Below are 23,748 nucleotides of genomic sequence, written 5' to 3' on the forward strand. Positions count from 1 at the left end.
CACCAGTTTGACGGCAAAACATTGACAACAAATACATATTGACATGGTGAAATAAATACGTGTGTTAAAAGGATATTTCATGCTGAAACCCTCATATCAAACGTCAATGGTTGTAAATTTAGGATAATGTTTTACAGCTCTGTCATTACATATATTTTTATTTTAAAATAATATTATTTCATATATTTTGCATGTGATAAGGCAAAACAGAGGGCCAGAGATTATTACAAACACCAGTAATAAATCCTCATTTTGCAACCCTAAAAAGGACTGATATTCGTCATATAAATTTACACACGCACATGAAAATATATTATGCCCATCCAGACTTCTTCATATGCAAAAATATAAGCCATCTCTGTACATCGTAGCCACAATAATCTGTTGAGGAGAAGAAGGGCTTTGTTGCTTAAGGAAAAGAAAATCATGGCGGTCAGGAAGTGAATTAAATGGTGCAGAAAAGTGGAACAAACTGAAGCCAAAATGTTTGGTGGAGAAAGAAGAGAAAGTCATCCTTCATTGGTCTCCGAGGACAAGCCAAAGGACAGCTTAAGGTGCAAATGGCATTGGAAGTGATTGTCAGATGTACTTGTGTTACGGGAGCATCCTTATGATGGAGAATTTCATGCTTCTCAAACCAAAGCTTCTCTTTCTTCTTCTTCTTCACAGCTCTCACATGGAGACACACACACATGCGTTTGGTTTGTATATATAAAAAACGCAATGCAAAATGAGGTCAGAAAAGCGCTTGTTTGAACGTCTATCCAGGGAGGCCTCGGGACTAGTGATTGCCTGCTATTGTTATTTGACCCTTGTGACTTGATGAGTTACTCAGATCTCAACTCAAGTCAAATGGCATATGGCTTAGTTGGCTGCATCCCTTCGCTCCTTCTTTCTTTCCACTCACCCACGATTATGCCGTGCTCCTCACGTTTGACGATGTCGAAGGAATTCTGGACATTTCCCTCCAGGATGTCGAACACGATGTCGGAGCTGATGTGGGGGGAGGAGTGCGCCATCGACATGGTTCTCAGGAAAACTATCTCTGTTGGAAGAAGATAACAATTAGAGACTAAAGAGCTTTACAGGGCTTTAAACCCTTATAATCAGGCTGGGATTGAAATGGCCAGGCTCGTGCCAACTTCTCCTCGGAGGAAGACAATCAAATGGGAGGCAGCTAAGCTCTGGGTTTATTGTGTGCAGAGGGGTTCATGACAGGGATGATGGGTGTTCAGTGCTGTTGTTCAGTTAGAGGCCTGCAAGTCCTAAACACCCCGACGAGGAGCTTATGAGAAACAACAAGGACTTAACTTCCCATGAAGTTGAGGATGAGGACTAAGGACTAAGTTTGTAGGACTAAGTTTGTCTCAGTTTGTATGGGTGTGATTACAGTGGTCAGTCAGTCAGATCCATCCTAAGTGACACTTAGACAGTGGTTTTGGTCTAGCGGCTAGGCAACACTTAACGGTGTTACCAGCACACCAACCTTGTCCCCCAGGGTTTGAATGCACACAGCTCATATATATATATTGAATGTTAAGGAGGAAGTGTCTGATGCATGAATTACCACTACACTGTCAACAACACTCTTAAAGAGCCACTAATGTTGCCCATTAGAGAAACCAGATTTCAGTCTTGGAGGTTGGTTTTCTGACCGATTCCGCATTTGGTTAATGATGTTTGGGGCGGCAGGGTAGCCTCGTGGTTAGAGCGTTGGACTAGGAACTGGAAGGTTGCAAGTTCAAACCCCCGAGCTGACAAGGTACAAATCTGTCGTTCTGCCCCTGAACAGGCAGTTAACCCACTAGGCCGTCATTGAAAATAAGAATTTGTTCTTAACTGACTTGCCTAGTTAAATGAAGGTAAAAAAAAATGTTTGACCCTGTAGATGAGGAAGCCTATTTCACTTTCTCAGAATCAATCTAAAAAATCTTGAGAAATCTGTTGCTGAGGATGTTCTAGTTGTGCACTTTTACATCTAACTAAGGTGTTTGGTGCAATATTTCTCAATTTTACATCTAACTAAGGTGTTTGGTGCAATATTTCTCAATTTTACATCTAACTAAGGTGTTTGGTGCAATATTTCTCAATTTTACATCTAACTAAGGTGTTTGGTGCAGTATTTCTCAATTTTACATCTAACTAAGGTGTTTGGTGCAGTATTTCTCAATTTTACATCTAACTAAGGTGTTTGGTGCAGTATTTCTCAATTTTACATCTAACTAAGGTGTTTGGTACAATAACTTTTTCTGACTCATAATGATGCCACATAGGTTGTTTTCAAATGAATTAGTTCATTAGCTTATTTTGGGCAAGTAAGTAAGTAGTAGCCTTGCAAAAGCCTTGGATTTCAGCTCATAGGAGCAGGAGCCTAACTCCTCATGGACAGGAGGCTAGTCTATCACAGGCTTTTTTGGTCAACAGGTTTTGGACAACAAGGTAATATAAAAAGGAATATACTTACAAGTATGTTTTCACATAACATGCTGTCAGTGATAAAAAAACATTGGATGTGAAAAAAAGTTTGCTGTAATCTACATAAGTGCATAAGAGATCACCCCTACCTTCAGGCCTGGTGAACTCCCTGAAGGTAGGCATGGAGATGACAGTGTGGGAGACGGAGTGTACAGGGTCCAGGACACAGCTGATGTCATTGGGCTGGCACGACTTCACACAGCGGACGGTGTCTGAGCGCTCGACCCTTGCCCTGGTGAGAGAGGACACACACAAATGCACGCACACAACTTCTGACCTTTAGAGAGAGATTATAAAAAGCCTAAGGCACAAACCGCCTTCGGTTCCTCCCCTGAAGCTCAAATGACAGGGCATCCTACTCCAAGGGAGAAGTGCACTGCACAATCAAGAACTCAGCAGACCCTGTGGAACAACCGCTACACAAACACGATCTGTCCAACTACAGCGGGGATGCTGGATGCTGTATTCTACATCAAAAACATCGGTACTGTATGTGGCTCGCAAGAATGATAAAACAACGACAGCCAAAGATCACACAGTAGCCAGAGTGTAGCTGGCTAGTGGAGGCTCTGGTAGCCATTGATGGTTTGGTTTCTGATGCACTGGTTGTGTTGTGTGGGGAGAAGAGAAGTGAAATATGAAATACTATGAGGAGAGAATGATGCATGAGTTGTGTTGTGTGGGGAGAAGAGAAGTGAAATATGAAATACTATGAGGAGAGAATGATGCATGAGTTGCTCGCAGCAAAATATTTAGATTTGTTGAGCGTGTCCCCGGCTTCATATCAGATAATCTCTTGAGGAGAATTTATGGGACAAGGGGGGTTCTAAAATTCTCCTAAATTGTGAAGAACATGACTAGACAACTCCCCAAGCGCTCCGAGCTGCTCTCATCCCATTATTTAAGACTTGGTTTATTTCACAATCTAATCAGTGGCAGCTTAGGGTGAGGGGAGACCTCGCTGAAACAAATGCCACCCACCCATATGCCTACAGCAACAGGGCTGCTATGCTGCCAGGAACCTGTCCTGCAATCTGAGAGGAACTGCTTCTCAGCAGGCTTTCACCCACAAGCACCAGGGACAGAGACCTCTATTTAAATCATCAATGCCCTGGGGAGGTCCTGGTTACGAAACATATCAAGACAAATTCTACAACTCAATGTCAGCCATAATCTCCTCTGCTTGGTGGGGATGTGCTATGCTCTACCGAACGAACTCTGCTTCTCCATGAGCCTATTCTAAACAGACAAAATACCATACATGCAGCTTATACAGTTGATAATGTCTGGTGTGGATGGGATTGAAAAGGAAGGTAGTACCAACAGACAAGTAGCTGGCCAGTGCATACATGATTTGGCTCTGGTTCCCAAGAGTACCATGTATAGGGTCCAATGAACGTCCACCACTGCTCCAGTGTAATGTATAATATAGCTACATCATGGCTCTCTGTCTCTCCTCGTGAGGCCTATAGGCTGCAGCTCAACCCCAGGCCAGAACCCCAGGCCAGAACCGGGCTCGGGTTGCACAGCTCCTTTCATGGAGAGAGTGGAAAAGCCCCTGACAAAAAGTCAGGGGCTTGTAATTAGCAATTAACGCCAGGGTACAAGTTTTGCTTTGGTTCAGGCCAAAGCCGCAAATGTTCTTCTAGTTTATAATACCTCAGCCTGCAGCAGCGAGAGGAGAGAGCAGGCCCTGGAGGATGGGGTGAACGCTCTGCTCCACTAGGCCACAAAGTGAATTTACAAGATTATAATGACCCAGGGTGAACTGGCCCTCACACAGAGCAGGGTACATCAAAGACTAGACAGCAAGTAGAGAGAAGGGCTAATTATGCCCCTTGTGGGGGGGGGGTTGTGGGTGCCACAGGAGGGCCCTTGTAGTCCCCTGTCCTCTCATCTCTCTCTTCACCTCACGTGGCCCAGAGAGACCCAGCCCTACAGAAAAAAAACAATACTTCAAGACCAGAAAGGAAAACAGACTGTTGGATGGAATGGAAGTCCTCTGGTCAAGCGCTGCAAAGTCCTTTTATTTTTTGGGTAATTATTATTTATAGTCAGTAGATTGATAACGCCCCAACACAAACACTGCAGGGCATCATTCATTCTCCAAGCGGTGATGTTGCTCTGCCACAAATTGTTCAGACCACCGGCCAGAACCCAGATCCCCATAACTCACTGTCAGAGTAGAGAAAAAAACAAATTGTGCTTTACAGATGTATGATCTTCATTTGAGCCAGTTTGCTACAGAAGGAAACTAATCTTGCAGCAACAGGAAATGTGAATTATTTTGTGGATTATAATTAATGGACATTTTTGAAGAGGTTGGTACATTTTTCACAAGGAAAAATCAAGTCTGAAATCTCAAAGTGGAAATTACAAACTTCAAAAGCCTTTTGAAACCTCAAATACACTACAGGTTTTACATTTCCTGAGTTACAGGAATGTTCTCCTGCAACAGGGTGATCAAATTAAAATACTATATCTGTAGCTGTGCACAGACCACCATGTTTTATTTTATGGATTTCCCGACTAGACAGGTGCATCCTTACTGCCCTGACAGGTCGGGAGGAACCTGGGACCCATGGTTGAATTTACAGTTATTGTAAGCCGCAGCCCAGGCAGGCTCTGACTAGTGGCCTAACAGCATGTTTCGGCTATTTATACTCTATCTCTGTGCCTTGCATATTTCCTAGTCTTCCACGACTGCATCCCAATGCCTGTCACTTACTCTGGCTTGCCTTTGAGTCACTGTCTGCTTGATTTTACACCCGCAGTACGCAGTGCAATATGTGCATTTCACATTATTCCTAACATATCAAGTGGGCTAGGTCAGGATGTGAGACCACATTAGAAGGATGTGGATCCACCAATTAACTGCTTCCACCAAATCAACTATGACTTGAAAGTGCTAATATGCTGTTTAAAATGCTATTTACTATGCTATTTAAAACACTGATACTCACCAACTGGAATATCACAGTTCTATTCAAGAGATGTACCTATGCCACTGAAAATATGTTTTCACCAACCACATAAACTTACCCCAAACATGACGTGCATACATGCTTTACAGGTCATAGTTCCCCCAGCTATGTAATATTCTAATACAAAATGAGATCTCTGGTGCTGTCCACAAAACATATGTTAAAAAATTTTATATCCGGATTGAACGTCTATTGTGTCTAGTCAATTTTAATAGAAAACATTTCATTAAACAAATCAGCCATAAGATCCTGTAGGACTCCAGACTACACCATTACATACAGTAATCAATAGGCATCCCCAGGCCACTACCTCAATACCCTGCCCTAGAGTGCCACCTAGCTGCTATTCAAATGCTGTACCTCCAAGTGAGTACATTACATTTGGCCTATTTTGCAGGGCTATACTTAGCTTCAGTAATCACAAAAACTACAAAAGGACCAAAAACAAGGAGACAAATGACAGAATGCTGCTTCTGGTCGATGTCATCTGTGTTTGTGCTTGCTTATCATGGCAGAGTTTGCTCTTTTTTGACTGTTATTGTTGTTGCCGTATTCTTGTTGCTGTATGCTACTACCCTCTACTCAGGGATAGCGTTATATGGTAGGATAGGCTGCTCCTGGACAACAAACACCAGGACTTTGGCTAGGTAGGTGCTGGTGGTGCCGTAACGCAGCAGTCTCATCTCCAGAGACAGCTCAAAGTCCTGCGGCTCCGTGATGGGCCGCGTCACAGCCATCTCGCCACCAGAGGGCACTCTCTGCATGCCGAAGAAGTCGCCCTTGTTGCCGCCGACGATGGCAATCTGAACATGGTCTCCGGGCACGGTGTTGGACGGGCCCATGCGGAAGACGTTGGTGGGCACAGGGATGTTGGTGGGGAAGGTGAGGTGGTAGTAGGTTATTCTCAGAGGCGAGGCCAGGCACTCGCTAGTCTGATTGCAAAGCAAGCGTTCACAACGACTGTAAGGAGAGACAGGGGCCAGAGACAGGACAGGACAAGACAAAGACGGACAGATAGAACAAACAGAGAACAAACAGAGAACAAAAGAGAGGTATAAGTTTGATTTGCCGTGCATGGCATGCTGCTAGCTGGGTGGGGCTAGGTGGGTGGGGCTAGGTGGGTGGGGCTAGGTGGGTAGGGACAAAGTCAGCCTCATGTGTTTCTGTGGACCAGCATGTGTCACACTGCCCCCTGTAGGGTCATGCAAGAACATCTCAAAGAAAGGATTACATTTCGTCATTCGACTGCCTTCACAGAACATGCCTTTGACTGAACCCTAAAACTGAAGCCATTAAGAGTCAACATTGGGCATGCACAGCTTCAATAGAGAGGTAGGAGTTGGAGTTGGGGTTGTGTATACACTGTAGAGCAGGGGCCATAAAATAACTTGTGCCTGATCCACACTTTAGGACCTGACCATACTGTGCTGGCTGGGATATTTTTCCTTTCACATTGCGGAGCCAGACCAGCCCAGTAATGCTCGGCTTGACTGCACTTGGTTTGGCTCAGTAGTGTGAAAAGAGTTCTTCTCCTGATTAACAAGGAGTTACATAAAGTCATCCGCCTTGGTCAATGACAACTTAACTGAGAACTCCATACCTGGCGACCTTGGGATACTGTGAACTAAAAACCGGTATACTGTATAGCCCCAGTACTTGAGAGAGAGTCCTCGGGTAGGTAGGTAGGTAGGTACTCACTTCTCTCCCGCTCGGCGATAGTTTGGCGGACACTCAAAGGACAAGCATCTAAATCCACCCTGTACATTGAAGCAGCTCTCTGTCTCAGAGCAGGTGTGTGTCCCTGTCACACACTCATCAACATCTGGATAGGAAGAAAAATTAATCAATTCAGAACCACAAACATTTTAAATCCTATATTTTAAACATGAAACCTAGGTTCAAACCTCGTCCGCTGCGTGTTATGAGACCGCCGAGCTAAAGCCTATAGGCATTAGCTCGGGGAGATAATGCAAGTCTTCAGGTATCAGGCAAGGTTACTCATTACGGAAGTTTGGTTCCCAGAATCATCACTGTTACATTTTATTCACTCCCGCAGACGCTCTTATCCAGAGCAACTTACAGGAGCAATTAGGGTTATGTTGCTTGCTCAAGGGTAGATAGGGTACATCGACATTATTTTCACCTCAGGGATTCAAACGAGCAACCTTTCAGTTACTGGCCCAATGCTCTTAACCACTAGGCTACCTGCCATATTTACTGGTATTTGTCTTCTGATCTGAAGAATGACCATAACCCCCCTGCTGAGGACCCCTACATCCCCATAAGGAGCGAGGACTTACCCTGGCAGCTGCGTCCATTGGGGGCCAGAGTATAGCCGGTGGCGGGGCAGTTGCAGTGGAAGCTCCCGGGGGTGTTGTGGCAGCGGTAGGAGCAGATGTGACCCCCGGTGGGCAAGGCACACTCATCAATGTCTGGAGATAAGGTCAAAGATCAAACAATAGAGGATGTAAAGGGTACAGGAAGTCAAATCAAATAATACCTGTGTAATGGGGCTCCTGATTAGGTTACACCATAGGCTATGGCTCATTAGATGTGTTTTAGCATCTCCTACCTTCACAGTTGATGCCATCCCTGTCACTGAGCTGGTAGCCACGGCGACAGTAGCACTGGTAAGAGCCGTACACGTTGGCACACTCTTGGCTGCAAGGGCTGCTCTCACATTCGTTTAGATCTACACACATAGCCAGGAGAGAGACAGAGAACGAGAGAGAGAGAGAGAGAGAGAGAGAGAGAGAGAGAGAGAGAGAGAGAGAGAGAGAGAGAGAGAGAGAGAGAGACAAAGAGAGAGAGAGAAAGAGAGAGAGAGAGAGAGAGAGAGAGAAAGAAAGAGAGAGAAAGAGAGAGAGAGAGAGTGTGTGAGAGACAGACAAAGAGAGAGAGAGAAAGAGAGAGAGAGCGAGAGATACATCTATAAAACACATGACCACAAACTTCAGTAAGGCAAAACAAGAGATGGCCAATGAGGGAAGCTCAGATTTAAACAACTCTTAACATTGGAAGACTGCCTTACCATCACAGTTCCTGCCGTCGCTGGCCAGCTTGAAGCCTTGGGTGCAGCTGCACTTATAGGACCCCACGGCATTCTCACACTTGTGGGCACAGAGGCGCCCAGGGTAGTGCCTGCACTCATTGATATCTAAGACACAGAAGAAAAGGACACTAAGTTGAATATCTACAGCAGGGTTCCCCAACTGGCAGTTCATTTTTAAAATATTTTTTTTAACCCTTTGTCATAAGACCTACATAACGCTGTGATTACGATGACATACCAGATGTCATAAACAGTCAAGACTGTTGGTGTCCTGCTTATGTCAACTAAGGAGTAAGAAGTCAGTATGTACCTTCGCAGACGCGGCTGATGCTGTTGAAGATGAAGCCAATCTTACACTCACAACGGAACGATCCTACCAGGTTGATACAGCCATGGCCTGCACACTCTCCATCAGGACCTTTACACTCATCGATATCTACACCAGGGAAAAAAGAGAGAGAGATCACAAGATATTACAGGAAGAAAAAAAACGCATCGGTATGCAGAGAGATAGCGAGGCCACGAGAAATACATGGAAATGTAGGCTACAGTGTAAGATTCCTAATGCTAAGCAAAGGAGGTGAATGTGGTTCCAGGGGATGTTGAGGCTGTCTACTATAGCCCAGGACAGGGACCTTGAGGCGGCCTTATGCCCAGACTGGAGCGATGAGGCCTCAGTACGTAAGTGAGGCAGCCGTACGTACCCACGCAGCGGTTGCCGTTGTCGTTTAGGTGGTATCCCCGGCCACAGTTGACAGAGTTCCTCTGGCAGGTGAAGGAGCCTACCGTGTTCATACACGACTGGCCAGGGTGGCAAGGCCCAGTCTGGGCCAGACACTCATTGATGTCTGGGGTAGAGGTCAGAGGTTATACATATGTCATGTACAGTTGAAGTCGGAAGTTTACATACACCTTAGCCAAGTACATTTAAACTCAGTTTTTCACAATTCCTGACATTTAATCCGAGTAAAAAATTCCTGTCTTAGGTCAGTTAGGATCACCACGTTGTTTTAAGAATGTGAACTGTCAGAATAATAGTGGAGAGAGTGAATTATTTCAGCATTTATTTCTTTCATCACATCCCCAGTGGGTCAGAAGTTTACATACACTCAATTAGTATTTGGTAGCATTGCCTTTAAATTATTTAACTTGGGTCAAACGTTTTGGGTAGCCTTCCACAAGGTTCCACAATAATTTGGGTGAATTTTGCCCCATTCCTCCTGACAGAGCTCCAATACCTTGACTTTGTTGTCCTTAAGCCATTTTGCCACAACTTTGGAAGTATGATTGGGGTCATTGTCCATTTGGAAGACCCATTTGCGACCAAGCTTTAACTTCCTGACTGATGTCTTGAGATGTTACTTCAATATATCCACATAATTTTCCTCCCTCATGATGCCATCTATTTTGTGAAGTGCACCAGTCCCTCCTGCAGCAAAGCACCTCCACAACATGATGCTGCCACCCCCGTGATTCACGGGTGGGATGGTGTTCTTCGGCTTGCAAGCCTCCCCTTTTTCCTCCAAACATAACGATGGTCATTATGGCCAAACAGTGCCATTTTTGTTTCATCAGACCAGAGGACATTTCTCCAAAAAGTACGATCTTTGTCCCCATGTGGCAGTTGCAAACCATAGTCTGGCTTTTTATGGCGATTTTGGAGCAGTGGCTTCTTCCTTACTGAGCGGCCTTTTAGGTTATGTCGATATAGGACTCGTTTTAATGTGGATATAGATACTTTTCTACCTGTTTCCTCCAGCATCTTCACATGGTCCTTTGCTGTTTTTCTGGGATTGATTTGCACTTTTCGCACCAAAGTACGTTCATTTCCAGGAGGAAGAACACGTCTCCTTCCTGAGCGGTATGAGGGCTGCGTGGTCCCATGGTGTTTATACTTGCATACTATTGTTTGTACAGATGAACGTAGAACCTTCAGGCGTTTGGAAATTGCTCCCAAGCAACCAGACTTGTGGAGGTCTACAATATTTTTCTGAGGCTGATATCTTCAGATGTTCCCATGATGTCAAGCAAAGAGGCACTGAGTTAAAAGGTAGGCCTTGAAGTACATCCACAGGTACACCTCCAATTTACTGAAATTATGTCAATTAGCCTATCAGAAGCTTCTAAATCCATTACATAATTTTCTGGAATTTTCCAAGCTGTTCAAAGGCACAGTCAAATTAGTGTATGTAAACTTCTGACCCACTGGAATTGTGATTCAGTGAATTATAAGTGAAATAATCAGTTTGTTAACAATTGTTGGAAAAATGACTTGTGTCATGCACAAAGTAGAATTCCTAACTGACTTGCCAAAACTATAGTTTGTTAACCAGAAATTTGTGGAGTGGTTGAAAAACGAGTTTTAATGACCCCAACCTAAGTGTATGTAAACTTCCGACTTCAACTGTATGTATGTATGTCGGAGGGCCCTGTGGACTGTACTTTGAAGATACTGTGTTTTGGGGTATATGTGGGATGGATGCGGTGATGTACTGTCCTGGTGATGTGTTGCCATGGTAACATGGTTCTGATGCTCACCGATGCAGCTGCCCAGGGCATCCTGGATGTATCCATCGCCACACTGGTTCTTGGGCCGACAGCGGAATGACCCCTGAGTGTTCTGACACATAAAGTCCGGGGCGCAGTTGTGGGTGCCCGACTCACACTCGTCAATGTCTGGGGGAAGAAGACATGTTGTACGAAAGCATCAGCAGATTTACATGATATTAAAATGTATGTGATTCAAATGTATTCTTATAAATACTCAACAATAGCTTCATTGTCAAAGTCAGACATACTGTAAATCTGACAGACAGACAGACAGACAGACAGACAGACAGACAGACAGACAGACAGACAGACAGACAGACAGACAGACAGACAGACAGACAGACAATTAATGGACGGATGTTTATCAGTTTATCATGAATTTGTTTTATAGTTTATCATGGATGTATGAATCATACATATTGATCTTTACATATTCCCTCTCCCCTGTAGGAGGTGTTGTGTTGTGACCTCTGACCTTTGCAATTGTTGCTGTCGGTAAGCTCGTAACCGGTACCACAGCTGACCTCTCTTTGGCAACGAAATGACCCCAGCGTGTTGATGCAGCGCTCACCTCCTCGGCAGTTACTGGCACCCAGCAGGCACTCATTTATATCTGAGAGAGAGAGGGAGAGAGGAAGAGGAAGAGGAAGAGGAGAGGATAATATGGAAGGCGTATCTAAGAAGTAAGATATCTTAGTCCTGTGGAGATACTAGATGGATAGGGATTTATTCCACCTCATTTACTATTCAACAAGATATGACTGCTGCCTCCTGTCCACTCACCTTCACAGTTCTTCCCATCTGGTTTGAGTTTGTAGCCTTTGAAGCAGGCACAGGTGCCGTTGCCCACACATTCCTGTGCACACTTCGCTAATCCGGTTGAGAACAGAAAATGTGCACATTAAAGTAAATGATTTTTGTTTCTGTTAGAGTACCTATGTTTCTGTTAGAGTACCTATGTTTCTGTTAGAGTACCTATGTTTCTGTTAGAGTACCTATGTTTCTGTTAGAGTACCTATGTTTCTGTTAGAGTACCTATGTTTCTGTTAGAGTACCTATGTTTCTGACAGTCAGCTAATAACATGTAACAGTGATGTGAGGAGGGGAAGTTAGTACCATTACTGCACTCATTCAGTAACGGATTATCCTTGCCAGTGAGGGCCTCGTTGTCTTTGTCAGGAACTGTGGGGGATAACAATTCAAATATTCACCAGTACAGGCAAAAACTGTTTGCAAACAAAGAGTGTTGAAACTATTCGTCATGACAATGGAGGACTTTACTAAAACTACAGCAAGAGCCAAGGCTCCTAATGGCCACCAGAGGGCAGTGTAGAACTCGATTAAAAATAGTCCATATATCCTCTCCACTCTACTCCATCTTTCCCCTTCTCCCCCCTCCCTGCCCTCTCTATTACAACACCTCCCATTCCTCTCGCTCTCCACACTTTCCTCTCCCTCCACCCTCCTCTCCTTCTACCCTCCTCTCTTTTACCCAGAGTGTTGGTCTTCACATCGGGGGCTCCGTCATCGCAGCAGGCCCGGGACACCAGGCCACACTGGTAGCCCAAAGACAGGCTGTGGTCACAGGGCAGACCCTTCTCCTGAGCAGCCCGGCCCAGCAGACAACAGTCACAGCACATCTGGAGGAGTCAGACCATAGACATAATTACTCAATGTGTTAATATGCATCATTTGGCCAGACGGACATACAGAGGAAAATTACACCACCACTTCACAACTTCACCAATCACCATCGTCTGAAAGGGAACAGTCTGGGCTTGACTCGGGGGAGGGGTCAGGTTACCACCAGTTACCACAGCCACAAAGTCAAAATTCCCTATATCATAAAAATTAATGAAATCAAAACTTAAGCCTTTTGGTCTTAATTTAAGTTACGGTTAGGTTAGGGTTAGGTATGAGGTTAGCAGTGTGGTTATGGTTAGGGTTAGGTTTAGGTTTAAAATCACAAACAGGCAGGGTTTATTACTTTGTGGCTGTGGTAACTAGTGACGACCGAGGAGTCTAGTCTCAGTGTGTCTGTATCACCTGTGTGTGCATGTCTTGAGGATGTCATAATGTGGGTGGTGGGGTTGTAGTCTGGTAGTGTACTGAGAGATTTTAGAGGGAGCTAGAAAATGAGCATGCTATGGTTTATCCCCCATTCTAAACTCATCCTGTACCTCTTTTCTCCCATTCATAAAATGCAGCACACCTTAATGCAATCAGCCAACACCTGCATTTCACGGAGGTGGAGGTTCAAGTTAAGACATGTTGCTGGCTGCACTAACAACAATCTCATTCTTCTGGGCAAATGTACTGTGGATCCCTTGGCAAAGCTCTGCAAGGGTCTTGACTGCCGCCTTGATGTGCTGTAGTATGTTGTAGTGATATGGTGGTGTAGGATCCTGAGGATGAAGACAGCCGGGTGTAGAGCACCTATCTTGGCAGAGAGCCTGTAGTAGACAGTATCTTATGTGAATGTATGATCTACCTGACAGCAACAAGCTCCATTCCTCATTTCTCCCCAGAGTGACATGTTTCATCCTGCTCAACAGGATCACACACACACACACACACACACACACACACACACACACACACACACACACACACACACACACACACACACACACACACACACACACACACACACACACACACACACACACACACACACACACACACACACACACACACACACACACACCTGCAAACACAAGTATTTGTGCAATGTATGCACATATGCACAAACACACACACACACACACACACACACTCTCTCTCACAGACACACACACCTTTGCGGTCTTGGTCTCGCAGGTGCTTCCAGGAAACTGGGTGTCACAGCCCCCCTGGTCTTTGGCCATGTTGATGCCGTTTGTGCAGATGGAGTCCTCCAGTACCGTCGCGCAGCACTGCTCCTGTACTATCCTGTCAGACAGGAACAGGAAAGACACAGGCAACACAGTTTATTCTGAACTCCATCACTGGGCTCCTTAGTGGAATAGAGCACTGTCTCAAAGTGCTTCCTGTTAAGAAGAGCCCTGGGCATGCCTAATAGGGATCTATTCATAGTCCTGCCTGCTGCAGCTGCTGTACGTGGTTGAGTGATAAAGGAAAACCCTGTGTGAGCTCAAGGTGGATAAAAAGTTGTCTATGTATAAAATCTTCAATTTAACAGTTGGGTAAATTCACCACTGCTTTCATTTGGCTTACCACACACCCACTGTTATGGGTACAGTGAAGCCAACTTAACAATCGATTATTTACCGTAACTATTGTAACCCACCCACCTCCCCATTGGATGTTCCCCCCGTGATTGTCACAGAGGGGTGGGTGCAAGAGCTGCAACACTTCCTGGATAAGGTTTGAACATTTTTACTTTCCCAAAATTCCCAGGTTTTCCAGAAATACTGGTTGGATTTTGCATCCCTATTTCCTGGACAACATTACTGGAATTACATTCCTCTGGGGGAAGGCCAGGCTGAGTCTGGAGTGGAACCAGCCTATCTAGGATGCCTGAGCACTTCCAGAAAGTTGGAGAACCAGTGATATCCACCTCTCTGACCAGTCTGTCCAGTTGGAGAGGCTTGATTAGCCGTTTTACAGTAAAACCAGAAACGGTTGTCGAACTGTAGACAAAAAGCTGCTGTAAATAATCAGATCTGAAATGAGAGTGAGTGCAGGCAGCACACCTCTTTACTGTAGACAAGCTTTATCAGACCATCAACAGTCGGGTTGCTGTGCTTTGCCTCCAATGGTCTGCTCCTCTGAGGGACTTTAATAAGTTAAGGGCTGTTTGTGTTTGTCTGTCTCTCTGTCTGGTCTGTTTCTGGTCTGTCTATCTGTCTGGTCTGTTTCTGGTCTGTCTATCTGTCTGGTCTGTCTGTCTCTGTCATTGGTCTGTCTGTCTCTCTGTCTGGTCTGTCTCTCTGTCTGATCTGTTTCTCTGTCTGGTCTGTCTGTCTCTGTTTTTGGTCTGTCTGTCTCTGGTCTGTCTGTCTGGTCTGTCTGGTCTGTCTGGTCTGTCTCTGGTCTGTCTCTGGTCTGTCTGTCTTTCTGTCTGTCTGCTCCGTCTGTCTGTCTATCCGGTCTGTCTGGTCTGTCTCTCTGTCGGGTCTGTTTCTGGTCTGTCTCTCTGTCTGGTCTGTTTCTGGTCTGTCTGTCTGTCTGGTCTGTCTGTCTCTGTCTTTGGTCTGTCTGTCTCTGTCTTTGGTCTGTCTGTCTCTCTGTCTGATCTGTCTCTCTGTCTGATCTGTCTCTCTGTCTGATCTGTCTCTCTGTCTCTGGTCTGTCTGGTCTGTCTGGTCTGTCTGTCTCTGGTCTGTCTCTGGTCTGTCTGTCTTTCTGTCTGTCTGCTCCGTCTGTCTGTCTATCCGGTCTGTCTGGTCTGTCTCTCTGTCGGGTCTGTTTCTGGTCTGTCTCTCTGTCTGGTCTGTCTGTCTCTGTCTTTGGTATGTCTGTCCTTCTACATGGTTGTCTCTGGTCTGTCTGGTCTGTTTCTGGTCTGTCTCTGGTCTGTCTGGTCTGTCTCTGGTCTGTCTGTCTATCCGGTCTGTCTCTGTTCTGTCTGTCTGTTTGGTCTGTCTGTCTGTAGGGAGGGAGTGAAATCCATTGTCTGTTTTACAAGTTTGAGTGTATATACAGTACCTTACAGCACTTAGATCCCCTCTCCACTCCACTCCTGTAACTTGCTCCAAAAAGCCTCTGTCTTTATCAACCCTCTTACCAGAAATTATCTCTTTTTCCTTATAAACTACAACCACACTCACGCCGCCTCCGCAGGACCTTTTAAGGGCACAACCGGGCTCCTGTTTTTCTTTTCTCTTCTTCTCTTTTTTCAGTGTCTGAAATAATCCCTCTGACTTCCTGTTCTTCCCCCTCTCCAGTCCTCTCTTTGAGTATAGTTTCACCTCAGTGGTATTTCCTGGATTTGGCAATAACCCTCTCTCTAAAACCTAAACCCAACCCCCCACTCAACCAAAAACCCTCACCCTTCCCCCCTCACTCTATAATTTGAACAAATTCTCTATCACTTGGGTAGCCAATGTAAATACATGTGCCACCAGAGAGCAGATTGAGCAACAGATCTCCTCCTTATTGGCCTTGAACCTGTGGCAACACACCTTCTAATATTACTACCAGAGCTGTTATTACTGTCATTATTACTATTGTAATGTATTCTGCTCTCACATCAAGTCAATAATGTGGCTGGGGATTTATGACCGGGGGTAAGGTAAAATCATCTCACATTATGGCCTACCACGATACATAATGCCCTATAGTCTATCTTTACAGCATTAAATGAACCCATGGGACTAATACTGAGGTAAGCACTTCTCACTATGGGCACAGAGGTAAGACCATAGAAATACAATCCATGTTCTATCTATTGTAATCATGACATTTCTATGGATACGAGAGCCAGTAGTGGGGCCTCAGTCACCTGCATGTGGTGGACTCGGAGATGAGAGGGAGGGCTGTGCAGTCCTGGTTATCAATGCCCCGGTCCCGACCATCCTTACAGCACTCATCTATTGACATCTGTTTTCCACCTGTGGTTGGACAAAACCACAAACAAACACTGGGTTATAGGCTTATGTTGTATGCTGTGACTGGCCCTACTGAAGAGTCGGGTGGCAGGTAGCCGAGGATTGGGTCAGTAACCGAAAGGTTGCTGGTTTGAATCACCGAGCAGACTTGGTGAAAAATCTGCCCTTGAGCAAGGCACTTAACCCTAATTGCTCATGTAAGTTCTTCTGGACAAGAGTGTCTGTTAAAATGTAATGTAACAGATTGCTTCAGTGTGGTAGAGATCTAGACACCCCAAATGGGGTGTGACTATACCAGTTGTATTTATATGGTTTTAGCCTGCTGAGAGCTAACGTTAGACTTCAGGGCCCAGGCAAGATAGCTCATAAAGCACAGAACCACCTTCCATGTTACATAAGGTAACAGTCAATCTGAGGGATAAGAAACTCTCTAACATTACTTAGGACTACACTGATAGAGCAGAATGGAGTCTAGTCTCTTGCAGGAACGACACAAAATGATTTAGAATGATTATGCAACGCATGTTTACCAAATGTGCAAAACTCTTAGACAAACAAAAATATATTGTTTTACCCGATGCCACTCACACTCCCCAACTATTAACAATGTGTCTTCCAAGTGATTGAAAATGAAGAGCTGTAATAGGAATGTGTTTAAATGCCCATAAGCATTTTGCCAGTGATACTGAATGATGGATATGTTGTGTAGAAATAAGAGAGGCTTTACGACTGGAGCTGGACCAACTCTGTGGCGCTCCGTCTGGTTTTTTCATGTGGATTAAAGAGCTCGGAATGCCTCAACTCTGTAAACAATTCAGCCATCGCAATCAGATCAAATACATTCATTTCCTTGTGGTTACTGTGATTTGCCAAACGTGAAAGAACTCTGGCAGGTTGGCTGGTCCTTTCTTGCCTTAGGCATAAACAAAGCTCTGCCTGCCAAATTGGTACTATGGATATAAATCCTCCAGAAGAACTCTCAAAGTCATCTTAGTTCATCCAATAAACCTGCTGTTGATTCGTAGCCTAGTCGGAGACTAGAGGAATAATAGTGAATACAACAACTGAAAATAATAACAGACATTGTAGAGGATCATAGACATGCCTAACTTCAAATTCTAGCTTGGCAGACGAGTCAACAAAATAGGATCAGAGGTTTCAACTAAGGCAGGATGTGTCACCTTTAATTTAGAGTTCCAATTATTTCTGCCAGAGGAGCTGTGGAACTGGTTTTACATCTTTTCATATGGGAAGTACAGATAGGGGCCAAAGGTGTGAATAAATTCACTTAAAAAGAATATGGTCATTTATGCGAAGGAAATCACATAACTGTCAACATTGACCTTGAGAGATACAGATATGAAAGTTAATTTGGGCAGATTCATAAAAAGTAGTTAAATTATGTAGCAACCGTGCAGATAACTTATGCTGAAAATCAAGAGTAAAAGTGTATCATCAAACAAATACAGACTAGGTAGTCAAGATGGATTACCATGCCAACAAACACTATTTTTACACTTTTAATTTTACCCCGTTTTCTCCCCAATTTCGTGGTATCCAATAGTTAGTAATTACTATCTTGTCTCATCGCTACAACTTCCGTATGGGCTCGGGAGAGACGAAGGTCGAAAGCCGTGCGTCCTCTGATACACAACCCAAACAAGCCGCACTGCTTCTTAACACAGCGCGGCTCCAACCCGGAAGCCTGCCGACCCACTGCTTTTTAACACAGCGCGGCTCCAACCCGGAAGCCAGCCGACCCACTGCTTCTTAACACAGCGCGGCTCCAACCCGGAAGCCTGCCGACCCACTGCTTCTTAACACAGCGCGGCTCCAACCCGGAAGCCTGCCGACCCACTGCTTCTTAACACAGCGCGGCTCCAACCCGGAAGCCAGCCGACCCACTGCTTCTTAACACAGCGCGGCTCCAACCCGGAAGCCTGCCGACCCACTGCTTCTTAACACAGCGCGGCTCCAACCCGGAAGCCTGCCGACCCACTGCTTCTTAACACAGCGCGGCTCCAACCCGGAAGCCAGCCGACCCACTGCTTCTTAACACAGCACGGCTCCAACCCGGAAGCCTGCCGACCCACTGCTTCTTAACACAGCACGGCTCCAACCCGGAAGCCAGCCGACCCACTGCTTCTTAACACAGCACGGCTCCAACCCGGAAGCCAGCCGACCCACTGCTTCTTAACACAGCGCGGCTCCAACCCGGAAGCCAGCCGACCCACTGCGCCCGGCCCGCCACAGGAGTCGCTGGTGACCAGCTAGACTCACAACTGCAGCAGTCGAGCTCCTCATCCCACCATGTCCTAACTGAGTCATCACCCACCGATCACAGACGTCAGTCCAAAGGTCGGATTTACATTCACTAAGGTGAATTCAACACGAAATCAAATCAAAATGTCACCATGTCATTGGATTTAGGTTAAAAGGTGGGTGAAAAAAAGTCTAAATTCTCTTATGTTGATGACTTTTTTCAAACTTTTTTCATTTCGTGAAATCAACGTTGATTCAAACAGTTCTTGTCCGGTGGGAAAGCTTTTAGTAAAATACTTCACATGGACCTCTGACTAGACTAGTGCCACTCTCTTCAACAGTGATAAAGTCTATCTCAGCTTTCATCTGAGGGCTGAAACCAACACCAGGATGCTCTTGGAGAGTGACAAAAGTGTTGCTTGGAGGGAGAACTTAGTTACACATGTAAAAGTGAAGACAATACATTAGCTGGAAGAGCGGGGAATAGTAGGAATAGTCAAAACCTCCTGTGGTGAACAATTATCCCTGCTCAGCTGCCCCACAGGCCAGTTTTGGCCGGTCTGGCCTTTCTTCTATTTCTTGACCATTACCACTGGCATTAACTGACGTCTCCTTGCCAAAACACCCTGGAACCCTCACTATGTCTTTAGAAAGAGCAGACAAACCCCCAGAATGCATCTCACCAGCTCCCACAAAACTGCATGAGACTCCCTTCCCTGCTCAGAGGAGGCATAGCATGAGAATATCATAGAATCTCAGTTTCATCTGATGGTCACATGACTCTCACGTCCTGCAGTTCTGGTGTATTCTCCCTCCACTCTATACTGATAACTAATCCTAACCCACAGTGCATGACAGGACCATTCCATAACCACCATAGTCCACAGCCTGCCCCCTTTCCCAACTAATTGAATGAGCAGAGCGTCTTAAATCTACCCTCTACTATTGTATCAAACGAGGCAAACCCAGCGGTTGCAGAGGAGATCTAGCAGTCTACCCGCCTGCCTGTCCGTATGATGCATTGTCTGTCTACAAAAAAAGCTGATTTCCATCTTGGAATGTGGTGCTGGTGGTGAGGGCTGTCATGCCTCCTGTCTGGGTCTGGGCAGAGAGAGAGAGAGCGCGAGAGAGAGAGAGAGAGAGAGCGCGAGAGAGAGAGAGAGAGAGAGAGAGAGAGGGAGAGGGAGAGGGAGAGGGAGAGGGAGAGAGAGAGAGAGAGAGAGAGAGAGAGAGAGAGAGAGAGAGAGAGACTAGACTAGACTCCTCATGTAAACACTGCAGTGGTGCCCCAGTCCCTCAGCCCACAACAATGGCCCATCAGACAGAGCCAGACATTGCAGCAGAACAGTCCACTTCCATTGGCCACATCCTTTAACTAACACACTTTAGTCAGTTTACCTAATGGCATCGAAGTTACACAAATGACCTTATAAGTGCTGAGAACATGTCACAAAAGTCTGTCATTGACACATTTCACTCAACCTAATACGTATTTGGCTGATGGTTGAGTCTATGATGGTTGAGCTGATACAAAAATGTCTGAATGAGTGATTAATGTACATGGATGTTCCATAATCTGGTCGTATGGAGCCATCTTCAGATCTTCAGTCAGTCCACTCTGACACCATACCATGATTCTCTCCCGTGGAGCATGGAATCTGAGAAGAGGAGCTAGGGGTGCTGATAGGTGTTGGGGCCCCCGTGTGACATGCCCAATGACATTGGATTCAATGGAGATGGGGTCTTCTTTCCTAGGCACACCACTGTCAGGGCGGCAGGGTAGCCTAGTGGTTAGAGCGTTGGACTAGTAACCGAAAGGTTGCAAGTTCGAATCCCCGAGCTGACAAGGTACAAATCTGTCGTTCTGCCCCTGAACAGGCAGTTAACCATCTGTTCCTAGGCCGTCATTGAAAATAAGAATTTGTTCTTAACTGACTTGCCTAGTAAAATAAAGGTCAAATAAAATAAAAAGGAGCCCGCCAGGCTGTGAAAGTGACCCCATGTGTGTCCAGTGGACCCTAATCTGGGGTATATGGGTTGTCCCAAGCTTCTGTGACCCCTGGAGGGGCCCTTAAAGGTCTAAATCAGGGCTCCTCCCCCCTGACCAGCAAACACTCAATGGGGTACTGCTTAAGTGCCTCCAGACTCATTTGACACACCATCTGGCTGTCTGAGCATCAAACCTCTTGAACACATCTCTGTACTGCGTATTTTAAACGTTAAAGCTGTTGGGCAATAATTTCCATCTGTAATATTGTAATCTGGAGGTAAAGAGCATTGGGCCAGATACCGGAAAGTTGCTGGTTTGAATCCCTGAGCCAGCCAAATCTGTCAATGTGCCCTTGAGCAAGGCACTTAACCCCAATTTCTCCTCTAAGTCCCTCTGGATAAGAGGGATGTAAAATGTAAATGATTACAAATATCAGTCCTGGCAGTAGTCTGACCAATCTCTACCAACGAAATTAGTCCATATTAAAAACTACGCACAATGCATTTCATCACTGTCAAATCACCTTAGGACAAGTTGAGAATGTTGAAACCATCCTTTAAGCTAGTAAACATGGGCAGATGTTTTACTGGCAAGATACACACAAACACACATGGCACACACACTCACAAATCAAATCAAAATCAAATGACACACACTGAACAGCATGTGACACAATAGGCTACATGTTTGTACTGTAATATAACTGACAGAGTGTTCATAAAATGACATGAAAAACGTATTGGTTGGTTATCTCTAGTGGTACCCGACCTAATCTCTGCCCACACAGTGATAGTGCAGTAAACTGGTAAACTTGAAATATCTACCATGCCTATGTGTACTTACAGGAGTATTTTGTCTACTGTATGTCTATACCAGTGGAGGCTGCTGAGGGGAGAACAGTTTATAATAATGGCTGGAATGGAGTGGATGGTATCAAAAACATTCCATTCCATCCATTATACTCCATTCCAGCCATTATTATTGGCCGTTCTCCCTTCATCAGCCTCCTTTGCGTCTATACAGTATGCGGTACATCACGCATGGGCATGGATTGATTCTCATGGTTAGAATTACATCAGTAGGCTACTATCCTGAAGCAGAAAGGTAACTTACCTTGTCCGTTGAGAACTCCAAACAGAGAGAAAAGTATAACTATACCGGGACCCATTGGAAGGAGGAGAGATTCTTGCTAAACTAAAGAAAGTGTACAACAGTCAGATCTGTAATATTCTGCCTTAGGTGTGAAACAACAGCACCGTTTCTCACGGACACGCAGATTTTCAAGCGAAAGGTAGACAGACTGTGAGCATACGCTGGGCAGGAGTATGCGTGTGGGTGATGTGGCTGAATGAATCGCAGCGTGACTGTCTCAGAACGAGCGTCTAATTATCTCGCTCAGAGGGGCGGGCGGGGGCCACCGCAAGTGACGAGTAAAACATTTTTAAATCAAAAGTTCAGAAACCCTAAATGGAGTGTATTAATTTAGACATTACATTTTATACTTCCTCTTATTAAATATCAGGTTCTTATATGACACAATTACATTTAATTCAAGTCGTTTTAATGACTTCCATTATCTAGGCCTACTGACAGATTTAAAGTAGCCCTAAAGATAATTTTCTTCTTCAGACTGAATAATACGACACGTAATGGCGACATTGATTAACTTTCATTCAGACGTCTGTCTGTGGCAGAATGATCACACTGATTACTTAAGACCTGGACTCCACTCCTTAGTGATTCTCTGGTTATCTAAAAAAGTATATGTTGTGGCCATTGCCAGACTGCAATACATAAAATCTTTAGAATTTGTAGGTTTATTTTTTTTGTATACTTTTTTGATTTAATGCATATTCCATATTTTGCAACATTTACGACCATCCTCCTCCGCAGACATACTTGATATTGGAGGTTGACAAAATTGTTCCTCGGGAAAATGATTGATTTCATTGAAGCGTATGTTTTTTCATCCTCAGACTGTCACTTGACGTGGGGTTTCTTTACCACCAAGTGGAAGAGATACTGTATATGGACAATTTCCTCTCGATCTGAACTGCCTACTGTTCTATAACAGCCAAGCGTTGCGTAAATGTGGTTACCTCAATGCATGGATTGCCAATTAGCTTATAAGGGGGGAAATGCGTTAAATGATAAGTTGATTAGTTTACACGCTAAAAGTCATAACATGTAATTGCGGCAGAGGCTTTTTATAAGTGTGTTCACCACACATTTTCTGAATGACTAATTATTTTATTTTCCACATAATGCCTGTGGACAGCTTGCCATGGGCACTTGATTAACCACTCATTAGGTTTCTCAAACTGTTAGAGGGCACAATCCCCTTGAAAGCTACTCACACGCGCGTGCGTGCGCGCGCGCGAACATACACACACACCCTCTGCCATGTGCCAAAATTTGCAAGGAGGTAAATAATTGATAGATGGCATTATAAACCTTTTATACCAAACTAAGTCTTTCTGCAAATTCAATCAGTCATCTGGCGTTGGGTATGCATGGTGAGAGAGCCAGAGTAAACAATCATCTAATCAGAGCCATGTGTGTCCCCCCTCCCCCTCACACACACCACATCACACAGCCCCTCTAGAAACATCTCGAGTGGCCATGCATGGCTAATACTAGCACTCTTCTGGATGGGCCTCCCTGTGCTGCTAAGGCTAGTTACTATCGAAATTCTCTGTACCTTTGCTGAAATGAGGAGAGTTGGAAGTGTCAACTAAGTGCATCCTGGCAACTTTTTTTTGTGTGTGGGGGGTGCCGTCGTCTTGTAGAACAATTAGTTCTAAACAAGTATCTTAGACAGCAGTGGCAAAATATAGAGGCAAGTTTATGGTGCACTGTTACACAATAAGAGTATCACGTTTC

At 45.0% G+C, this 23,748-nt stretch overlaps 1 protein-coding gene across 2 annotated transcripts in view; it reads right to left on the reverse strand.

Moving 5' to 3' along the window:
* LOC118389706 (fibulin-1-like) overlaps positions 1 to 22,233 on the reverse strand; it is a 42,692-nt gene extending 20,459 nt beyond the window's left edge. Inside the window, exons 1-16 of one of the 2 annotated variants that reach the window (XM_052480565.1) lie at positions 21,979 to 22,233; positions 16,508 to 16,616; positions 13,860 to 13,992; positions 12,554 to 12,701; positions 12,178 to 12,243; positions 11,845 to 11,931; positions 11,537 to 11,674; positions 11,050 to 11,187; positions 9,216 to 9,359; positions 8,822 to 8,947; positions 8,491 to 8,616; positions 8,032 to 8,151; positions 7,760 to 7,891; positions 7,158 to 7,281; positions 2,565 to 2,707; positions 908 to 1,045 (exon numbers count right to left, since the gene is read on the reverse strand). In XM_052480565.1, coding sequence (XP_052336525.1) covers positions 908 to 1,045; positions 2,565 to 2,707; positions 7,158 to 7,281; positions 7,760 to 7,891; positions 8,032 to 8,151; positions 8,491 to 8,616; positions 8,822 to 8,947; positions 9,216 to 9,359; positions 11,050 to 11,187; positions 11,537 to 11,674; positions 11,845 to 11,931; positions 12,178 to 12,243; positions 12,554 to 12,701; positions 13,860 to 13,992; positions 16,508 to 16,616; positions 21,979 to 22,033 — 1,927 coding nt within the window. In that variant the 5' untranslated portion in view covers positions 22,034 to 22,233. Of the gene's footprint in view, positions 1 to 907; positions 1,046 to 2,564; positions 2,708 to 4,483; positions 6,420 to 7,157; positions 7,282 to 7,759; positions 7,892 to 8,031; positions 8,152 to 8,490; positions 8,617 to 8,821; positions 8,948 to 9,215; positions 9,360 to 11,049; positions 11,188 to 11,536; positions 11,675 to 11,844; positions 11,932 to 12,177; positions 12,244 to 12,553; positions 12,702 to 13,859; positions 13,993 to 16,507; positions 16,617 to 21,978 lie in introns of those variants that run through there. The other variant, XM_052480566.1, reaches the window with a different exon arrangement.
* Positions 22,234 to 23,748: the final 1,515 nt, after the last annotated feature.

The sequence above is a fragment of the Oncorhynchus keta genome, chromosome 26 (assembly GCF_023373465.1).
Source record: "Oncorhynchus keta strain PuntledgeMale-10-30-2019 chromosome 26, Oket_V2, whole genome shotgun sequence".
Classification (NCBI taxonomy): Eukaryota; Metazoa; Chordata; class Actinopteri; order Salmoniformes; family Salmonidae; genus Oncorhynchus; species Oncorhynchus keta.